At 39.2% G+C, this 10,483-nt stretch overlaps 1 protein-coding gene across 1 annotated transcript in view; it reads left to right on the top strand.

The window, feature by feature from the left end:
- Window positions 1–10,483, top strand: part of actn2b (actinin, alpha 2b) — a 29,428-nt gene that overhangs the window by 4,600 nt on the left and 14,345 nt on the right. Inside the window, exons 2-6 of the mRNA XM_037679732.1 lie at window positions 5,575–5,689; window positions 5,811–5,930; window positions 6,013–6,099; window positions 8,306–8,393; window positions 9,176–9,254. Coding sequence (XP_037535660.1) covers window positions 5,575–5,689; window positions 5,811–5,930; window positions 6,013–6,099; window positions 8,306–8,393; window positions 9,176–9,254 — 489 coding nt within the window. The remainder of the gene's footprint in view (window positions 1–5,574; window positions 5,690–5,810; window positions 5,931–6,012; window positions 6,100–8,305; window positions 8,394–9,175; window positions 9,255–10,483) is intronic.

Consider the following 10,483-nt stretch of genomic DNA (forward strand, 5'->3'; position numbering starts at 1 on the left):
TTGAGTGACTGACTGGGCACCCAAACTCCAGTCCTACTGGGACCGGGGGCACTTAAAAACCAAGGTTGCAGGAAGTGCTGAAATTATTTGTATTTATTGCCTCTTCAAGTTTTATTTATTTTGTTTTGTGTGTATGATGTTCAGGATCCATTAATGTTCAAAACATCCCTCTCATTTAAGGATTGAAGTTTTATTTGTCATTAAAAACAACTATCTAATTACAAAAAAGTTAGTTGAAAATACAAACCGGATTCCAAAAAAGTTGGGACACTAAACAAATTGTGAATAAAAACTGAATGCAATGATGTGGAGGTGTCAACATCTAATATTTTATACAGAATAGAACACAAATCACAGATCAAAAGTTTAAACTGAGAGAAGGCATGATTTTAAGGGAAAAATCTGTTGTTTCCAAATTTCATGGCGTCAACAAATACCAAAAAAGTTGGGACAAGTCCATTTTTACCACTGTGTGGCATCCCCCCTTCTTCTTACAACACTCAACAGACGTCTGGGGACAGAGGAGACCAGTTTCTCAAGTTTAGAAATAGGAATGCTCTCCCATTCATGTCTAATACAGGCCTCTAACTGTTCAATCGTCTTGGACCTTCTTTGTTGCACCTTCCTCTTTATGACGCGCCAAATGTTCTCTATAGGTGAAAGATCTGGACTGCAGGCTGGTCATTTCAGTACCCGGATCCTTCTCCTACGTAGCCATGATGTTGTGATTGCTGCAGAATGTGGTCTGGCATTATCGTGTTGAAAAATCCAGGGTCTTCCCTGAAAGAGATGACGTCTAGATGGGAGCATATGTTGTTCTAGAACCTGAACATAGTTCTCTGCATTAATGGTGCCTTTCCAGACATGCAAGCTGCCCATGCCACAAGCGCTCATGCAACCCCATACCATCAGTGATGCAGGCTTCTGAACGGAGCGTTGATAACAACTTGGGCTATCCTTGGCCTCTCTGGTCCGGATGACATGGCATCCCAGTGTTCCATAAAGAACTTCAAATCATGACTCATCTGACCACAGAGCAGTCTTCCATTTTGCCACACTCCATTTTAAATGACCCCTGGCCCAGTGCAAACGTCTGAGCTTGTGGAGCTTGCTTAGAAATGGCTTCCTCTTTGCACTGTAGAGTTTCAGCTGGCAACGGCGGATGGTACGGTGGATTGTGTTCACTGACAATGCTTTCTGGAAGTATTCCTGAGCCCATTCTGTTATTTCCTTGACAGTGGCATTCCTGTTTGAGGTGCAGTGACGTTTAAGGGCCCGGAGATCACGAGCATCCAGTAGTTTTACGGCCTTGACCTTACGCACAGCGATTGTTCCAGATTCTCTGAATCTTTTGATGATGTTATGCACGGTTGATGATGATAACTTAAAAGTCTTTGCTATTTTACGCTGGGTAACACCATTCTTGTATTGCTGCACTATCTTTCTGTACAACAATGGCGGAATTGGTGATCCTCTTACCATCTTGGCTTCTGAGAGACATTGACACTCTGAGAAGCTCTTTTTATACCCAATCATGTTGTCAATTGACCTAATTAATGTTAATTGGTCTTCCAGCTGTTCGTTGTATGCTCAATTTCCTTTTTCCAGCCACTTATTGCTACTTGTCCCAACTTTTTTGGGATTTGTTGACACTGTGAAATTTTGAATCAACATATTTTTCCTTTAAAATGTTACATTTACTCTCCACATCATTGCATTCAGTTTTTATTCACAATTTGTTTAGTGTCCCAACTTTTTTGCAATCCGGTTTGTAAAACGGACAACAATATAAAACTTAACTTCAAATGCTCTTTAAAAAAACATATTTTCTTTACAAGGAGTACTGATTTGTTACAAAATAATTCATAAAAAGTTGAAAACTATCAAAGTCCTGCATGAGTGTTTTCTGGTACTAACTCAGGTATAAACAATAAGCAGCACACTTTCATCAGATTATGCAAGATTTTAGATAATAGACTTATGTATTTTTGGACTATAAGGCACACCGGATTATAAGGTGTATTAAGTGAAACAAAACAGTCAGATAAGTGAAATTTTATTCAACTCATTCACAATAACCACATACAATCAGTTCGAGGTCAGTAAGCACAACCAGAATTAATACATAAGGCACACCTGATTATAAGTCACACTGTCGATTTTTGAGAAAATTAAAGGATTTTAAGTGTGCCTTATAGTTTGAAAAACACGGTAATTATTATTATTATTATTTTTAGAATATTAGAGATACAAAGCTGTATGTTACATACGGTGTAGCATCATTGATTTTAGCATAAATAAACACAGACTATTTATATCTACACCTCCAGATGCAGGAAGAAGGCCACCTGCATCATGAAGGACCCCACTCACCCAGCACACACACTTTTTGCCACGCTCCCCTCAGGAAGGAGGTTAAGGAGCATTAAGTGTAGAACCACTAGACTGAGGAACAGCTTCTACCCTGAGGCTGTTAGACTCATGAATCTCTAACCATGATAATCACTGTGAAAAATCACATCATGTTGCTGCTGATCTATTTCATGTCAATGTGTTCATTCGTGCTCATCTGCTCACATAGACTCATGTTCGTGCTGCTGTTGGGCGTATTGTTTTTATGCTATTAGTGCTTAGGGTGTTTTTAGTTGAGGTTTCTCTTAATTCATATCTTCGATCTTATTACTGATTATCTTTTGCATTTTATTGTTGGATGTAACTGGGACCCTGTGTACATAATTTCGTTCTACCACATGTACCACATGTGGTGCGAATGACAATAAAGAAACTCTGACTCTATAGACAAATTGGAGCGTTTTGGTGTTTTTAATTGTAAGACGTTAACATGTTTAACACCACAGCTGATGAGTTATTCATCAATTGGCATGTCCTTCATACGATTTTACATAACATCTCATATCTTGTGTTCTTTACGCCCTGTCTTGATGCGGCAGCATGAAGATAAATGATAAACGTGACCTGGATGAGCAGCATTCTGCGATGGAGCGCGCTCTGTAGAGCGTCGACACGTATCGTTCTAAGTGGCAAAATAGTGACAGAAAGTGACGCAGGAGGAAAATTCATGCTGCCACCCATGTGATATTTTCCCTCATGTTGACATGTTGGGACATTTGGATGTTTTTTTTTTTCCTTTCCATCTCTTATCGTGAGCCACAACAGAGCGGTCTAAATTTAACGCTTTATATCAGCTGGAATGCGCTCTGCTCCGTTCCAGGCTTTCGTCCGTACGGTACGGAGCGTCTCTGCGCTCTGCTGCTGGCTATTGAAAGACTTTGTAAAAATAGGAGAAAGATAATGATCCCGTCTTAACTTGATTTACTGTATTCATGACTCCACATAGAGAACATTTGTTCTGATCAGTGTTAGCTGCGGGGCTATTGTAGGAAAAGTTGAAAGTGGATACTTGTGTAGCACTGAAGAATAACCTGGTCAGAGGTTAGCATTTGTTAGGCGTATATTCTTGTTTAGATGACTTGTTAAGTTCACACAGTTTGTCGATTTATGGTTCCTATAGCACAAATTATATTCTAAATATTTAGGGGAAAGTGTTACTGACAAAGATATACACACCAATGTGGGGAAAAAACATGACTTAAGGTCTAGAGCTCTTTTTCAAAATATGCAACTCATTATGTAAAGTCTTTATCTTTAAATAACTCCAAACTATCAGTTTAGTGAAATCTTTTAGAACCACAAACAAGAAAAACAATACAGTATTTATAAAATGACTTTCAAGTCATTTTGAGTGGCACGGTAGCACAGTCCGTAGAGCTGTTGCCTCACAGCGACAAGATCGCCAGTTGAAATCCCAGTCCAGGACCTTTCTGGGTGGAGTTTGTATGTTCTCTTCGTGCATGCGTGGGTTTCCTCCCACAGACCAAAAACATGCATGTTAGGGTAATTGTTAACTAAATTGTCCCTAGATGTGAGTGATAGAGTGAATGGTTGTCTCATTTGTCTCTACGTGTCCCTGTGATGGACTTGTGACCTGTCCAGGGTGTACTCCGCCTCTCACACAGTGATTGCTGGATATAGGCACCAGCAACCACCGCGACCCAAAAAGGAAGAAGCAGGTAAAAGAAAATGGATGGATTGTGTTTTATGAAATTCCCATTCCAGTAAACAAACTGTAATAGCCCATGTTTTATCAGTAAGGCAGGAAAAGATGCACACAAAAAGGTTCTTCTAAACATTAGCACATCTCTAAGAGATCAGGTTACAAATAACCAACAGACTTTCTAATTTAAATAAACACCATCTTTACAGCAAGAGACCACATTAAAACCTGAAAGTTAAGTTAAAACGTATCAAGAAATATATTGTTTTACTTTTACATAACGTACTAGTCATGATGATGTCATGATGATGAATGGTGTTCCTATTGAGTTTGTCGTTTCTCACAAATACTTGGGAATCTTGGTTGATGCATATCTCTTTTTTAAGCCCCATGTTGAAAACGGTAAAGAAACTGAAAGTAAAATTGTGTTTCTTTTTCAGAAATAAATCCTGTTTAACTCTGAATGCTAGGAAACAACTTGTAACTGTGACTTTCCTTCCCTCCATTACGGTGATATTATTTACATGAACGCCACTTCAAGCACCCTGCAGATGTTGGATGCTGTCTATCATGGTGCGCTAAGATTCATAACTGGTTGTACAGTACCCTGTATTCACTGGTTAACTGGTCATCATTAACTTCACACAGGCTCTTCCACTGGTACATTTTCATTTTTAAATCACTCCCTGGTCTGTTGCCTTCATACATCTCCTCCTACATGTCACTGGATGAGTGCACTCTCAGGACATTATTACCTGCAGTGTTCCCTCAGTGAGAACTGAACTTGGCAAAAGGGCCTTCTCCTCCTCTGCTCCTGTTTCCTGGAATATCTTGCAAAAAGATCTGAAGCTCTCGACCTTGATTTCTTTAAGGGTTTTTAAACAACTGTTAATTCATGGCAAAAACCAATGCAGACATGTTCCTGTTTTTAGTATCTTATATCGCTTTTTAATGCAGCTGTTTTTTTTATTATTTTGTTTTATACCACTTCTTTTATTTACTTTTCATTTTATACACTTTTATATGAATATTTATTGTTGTCTGTACCTCATTTGTGTTCTTTGTTCAAAACGGGTCTTTCTTGAAAATGAGTCCTCATGACTCAATGAGACTAACCTGTATAAATAAAGTTTGAATGAATGTACCGCATGTGTCTGAGTAGTTTTACCACCATACTGTACATCAACTAGAAAGGTTTTGTTATACTGTACTTCCTTTTTATTTTTGTTTTCAGGTGAATAAAAGTACAATTTACACTGTTAGGTGATTACAAAGATTTTCCTAAATAAATCCGTCCATCCATTATCTTGACCCGCTTCTTCCTTTTTGGGTCATGGGCGTCCTAAATAAAACCAAAGTAATGAATGAGATGGCACAAATTATTAGATTTGAATCCATAATGAATACCTTGGATAGTACAAACTCTTATGTTTTGTTGTTGTTCTCCTGTATTTGATCGAGTCCAACTGAAGCTGATGTGAGCATCCTTTTGTTTTTAGACGTTCACAGCTTGGTGTAACTCTCACCTGAGGAAAGCTGGCACTCAAATCGAGAACATTGAGGAAGACTTCAGGAACGGATTAAAGCTCATGCTGCTCCTGGAAGTCATTTCAGGTTTGAGATCCAAACAAGGACCCTTTTTTTTTTTTCTAACAGTGATTTTCACATCTCAGTGTTTTTACTTTTTGTTTGTGACATGAACTGCCCAACTTCTGCGCCCATGTTGTGTTTATAGGAGAGAGGTTACCTAAACCTGACAGAGGAAAGATGCGGTTTCATAAGATTGCTAACGTCAACAAAGCGCTGGAATTCATCACAAGTAAAGGAGTGAAACTGGTCTCTATTGGAGCTGAAGGTATCTGACCCCCTCCTGCATACGAGTCTAAGAGAATCACAAGATGCTGAACTTCTGTGAATAAAAGAGTTTTTTATTTCAGAGATTGTGGACGGGAATGTAAAGATGACCCTTGGAATGATTTGGACTATCATCCTCCGCTTTGCCATTCAGGACATATCTGTGGAAGGTGAGTTGTTCAGTCCAGTACGAATAAATTTGCTTAGATTTTTGTAATCACTGCTTCAGAAGATTGTAATGTTAGAACATATGGACACTTAAATCTAACGATTAACTACTGACACAGCTAATTATAATGCCCTACGTTCACTAGTCTTCAAATTATCCACATTGTTATTGTTTTTATTGATTTATGATAATCAAAATGTATCCAAAGATGTCCAGCTGTGGCTCTAAAACACTCTCCAGTCTTTTGAGCAATATCGTGTTCACTGTACACTCTGATTGGAGACACACCACCAGTTGTAGCTCAGGAACACAAAGCTGTGACATAATCACCTCAAACAAAAATACATTTTTTTAATTTATGGTAATTATGTTTGGAGTTTTGGTTTTCTCCGGGTGCTCCGGTTTCCTCCCACAGACCAAAAACATGCATGTTAGGCTGATTGGTAACTCTAAATTGTCCCTAGGTGTGAGTGAGAGAGTGAATGGTTGTTTGTCTCGTTTGTCTCTATGTGGCCCTGTGATGGACTTGCGACCCGTCCAGGGTGTACCCCGCCCCTCGCACAGTGATTGCTGGACATGGGCACCAGCGACCCCCGTGACCCAAAATGGAATAAACGGGTAAAGATAATGGATGGATGGATGGATGGATGGGTAAAGATAATGGATGGATGGATGGATGTTTGGAGTTTTTCACATTATTTTTTAAATAAGAGTTGAGAAATCTTTAAACAAATACATTTCAGCTTAATTATGTGCTTCTAAATGTGTATATTTACTACAAAAAGAAGACGTGGCTAAAATAGGATGTGTGGATGAATGTATGGATGGATGTGTAGATGGATGGATGGATGGATGTGTGGATGAATGGATGGATGTGTAGATGAATGTATGGATGGATGTGTGGATGGATGGATGGATGGATGGATGTGTAGATGGATGGATGGATGGATGGATGGATGGGATGAGGGGATGGATGTACAGATGTATGGATGGATGTATGTATGGAGGGATGGATGGATGTACGTATGGATGGAGGGATGGATGTACATATGTATGTATGGATGGATGGATGTATGGATGTATGCATGTGTGGATGTATGTATGTATGAATGTATGTCAGAGTCAGAGTTTCTTTATTGTCATTCGCACCTCATGTGGTACATGTGGTGGAGCGAAATTATGTACACTGGGTCCCAGTTACATCCAACAATAAAATGTATAAGAAAAACAGTAATAACATCTAAGATATGAACTAAGAAAAACATCAACTAAATATACACTAAGCACTCATAACATAAAACATTGAACATCAGCACAAACATGAACATGAGTCTGTGAGCAGATGTGCACGCATGAACACATCAACATGAAACAGATCAGCAGCAACATGAAACAGATCAGCAGCAACATGATATGGTTTTTCACAGTGATTATTCTAGTTAGAGATTCATGAGTCTAACAACCTCAGGGTAGAAGCTGTTCCTCAGTCTAGTGGTTCTACACTTAATGCTCCTTAACCTCCTTCCTGAGGGGAGTGGGGCAAAAAGTGTGTGTGCTGGGTGGGTGGGGTCCTTCATGACCCCATGTATGTATGTATGTATGTATGTATGTATGTTAATATGTATGGATGTATGTATGTATGGATGTATGGATGGATGGAGGGATGGAGGGGTGGATGGATGGGGGGATGTATGTATGTATGTGTGGATGTATGTATGTATGAATGTATGTATGTTAATATGTATGGATGTATGTATGTATGGAGGGATGGAGGGGTGGATGGATGGAGGGATGTATGTATGTATGGATGTATGTATGAATGAATGTATGTATGAATGGAGGGATGGATGGATGGATGGACGTATGTATGTTAATATGTATGTATGTATGTTAATATGTATGGATGTATGTATGTATGGATGGATGGAGGGATGGAGGGGTGGATGGATGGGGGGGATGGATGGATGTATGGATGGATGTATGGATTAGTTATTGTATGAATATTTTCTTTTGATCCTGTTGATCGCTGACAAGTACTGGTATCCTAAGGTGCCTTATTGGTTCAGTGGTTAATCTTGTGTAAACACACATTAAATTTAGGCTTTTTACAATAAATTATCTTTATAATTGAACACATTTTTTTTTTGTTAAGTTGCTTTATTATTATGCGCAAAGTAAAAACTTCGTATTTAAACTTGTCTCATCAGAAACATCTGCTAAGGAAGGTCTTCTTCTGTGGTGCCAGCGAAAGACCGCCCCCTACAGGAACGTTAATGTACAAAACTTCCATATCAGGTGAGTTTTAGTTCTTAAACTCTAACTTTCGTTCATTCAACCTTTATTTAGACGGGTAAATCCCATTGAGCCTCGAGGACTCATTTACAAGAGAGACCTGATTTCAACAAAGAATGATGACAACAATGGACAACAGCGACAACAATAGACGGTTATAAAAAGGCACACAGATTTTTTTTTTTTAACAAATTGGATGGCTAAAAAAGAAAAATAACAAAAAACAGCTAGATTCTAAGGTGAATGTAGAAAACTAAAAACAGGAACATGTCTGCATTGGTCCCTGCCTGGAGTCCAACAGATTCTTGAAGCCACTTAGAGAGGTCAAGGTCGAGAGCTTCAAATCTTTTTGTAAGATATTCCAGGAAACAGGAGCGGAGTAGGAGAAGGCCCTCTTGCCTAGTTCAGTTCTCACTGAGGGAACACTGCAGGTAATAATGTCCTGAGAACGCACGCTGTAGCTGCACTCACACAGAGACCTGTAGGAGGAGATGTATGAAGGCAGCAGACCAAGAAGTGATTTAAAGATGAAAATAACACCTAACAGGTGTCTTTAGTTGTTCATTACCATAGTGTTTGTCCTGTAAGTTCATGTTACAGCTTTATTTTAGTGCTAAGTTCAGTATGAAGTTGGTTTCAAACAGCTCAAATATCAAGACATAATTGGATAAACGCTGCTGGAAAATGGTGTTGCATCGTTGGTGGTTTACTGGTGAAAGTGGGCTCCAGCATTCCCACCTCTTTGAACTGATGTGTTGGTTCTCTCTGCTCACTGGCTGCTGAAGCTGGAAGGATGGCCTGGCCTTCTGCGCCCTGATCCACAGACACAGACCCGACCTCCTCGACTTCTCAAAGCTCAACAAGGTGTTGTGTTGTTTCACCTGTAATCAGGATGCCGTGTTTCAGCCCAGCCCACTAACACACACATTTCCACAAAAGTACACACAATTATAATAAAACCACAGGGATAAAGAAAACAAAATAACTTTAAATTATCCTGTATTGAACACTGGAATTAAAGAACTAATATTTCATGTCTTTTATTTTAACCCGTTAACAATAACTCACGTGAACTACTCACCTGCCTGTTTGACTGTGTATTTACTGGCACTGTTTATGTTGTTTACAGTGTGTGTTGTTGAAGTAAACTGTGTGATTGAGCTCAACTCAATGGGGATAATTTATTCACATTATTAAGCTAATGGTCATAATGGTACTTTAAATTGTGGATGCTTTGCCCTTGCATGGATTTTTTTACTCTAAGTGCTTTTAATTCATGGCTCATTATCTTTAACAAAAGCCATTTACTTAGTGAGTGCTTAATTCTACCATAAGCATAAAAATGAAGCCCCCCCTTTTTTTTTTTTTTCTAGTTTCTTTTGACCTTAATTTTTTTTTCTGTTCCAAGTGATGAGGATATATGAGCTAAGCAATATGACTTTTCTTATGCAGTCTAAATAACTCCCAGCATATTCAATCCTATTCAAAAAATACTTTATTAATCCCAGAGGGAAATTAAATGTTGTAACTCGTTATCCTCATTTCATTAAGATATGTTATAGATATTGATGTCTGTAGGCAGGAAGGATCTCTTGTAAAACTCCGTTCCACAACGGATTTGAAGAAACCATCCACAGATGCTGTCCGATCCGTTCACCCAGACTTGGCTGGCCTCTTGGTTCCTCATGGCTGCAGGACTGCCCGAATACCAGGCAGAACTCCTCCCAGGGCGACGGCCACTCCTCCCAGCAGCCTGCCAAGCTCCTCGTCGCTGCGGACAGCCAACTGTAGGTGCCGGGGGACGATCCTGGTCCTTCTGCTGTCACGAACCGCGTTTCCTGCTAGTTCCAGGATCTCAGTGGTCAGGCACTCGAGCACAGTCGGCAAGGAGACGGGAATGCATCTATGGCGCCTCCTTTTCAACCCATTACAGATTTGGAGCTATAGCTGAGATGTTATTTAAGCTTTTAACGTGTTAAACAGCTGCTCCCTGTTGTAAAAACAAAAGCAACAACAACAAAAAACCCTTGTTGTCATGGTTACGCATCATAACAATATATATATATATATATATATATATATATATATATATA

The sequence above is a fragment of the Nematolebias whitei genome, chromosome 1 (genome assembly GCF_014905685.2).
Source record: "Nematolebias whitei isolate Nwh7 chromosome 1, NemWhi1, whole genome shotgun sequence".
In the NCBI taxonomy this organism is placed as follows: domain Eukaryota; kingdom Metazoa; phylum Chordata; class Actinopteri; order Cyprinodontiformes; family Rivulidae; genus Nematolebias; species Nematolebias whitei.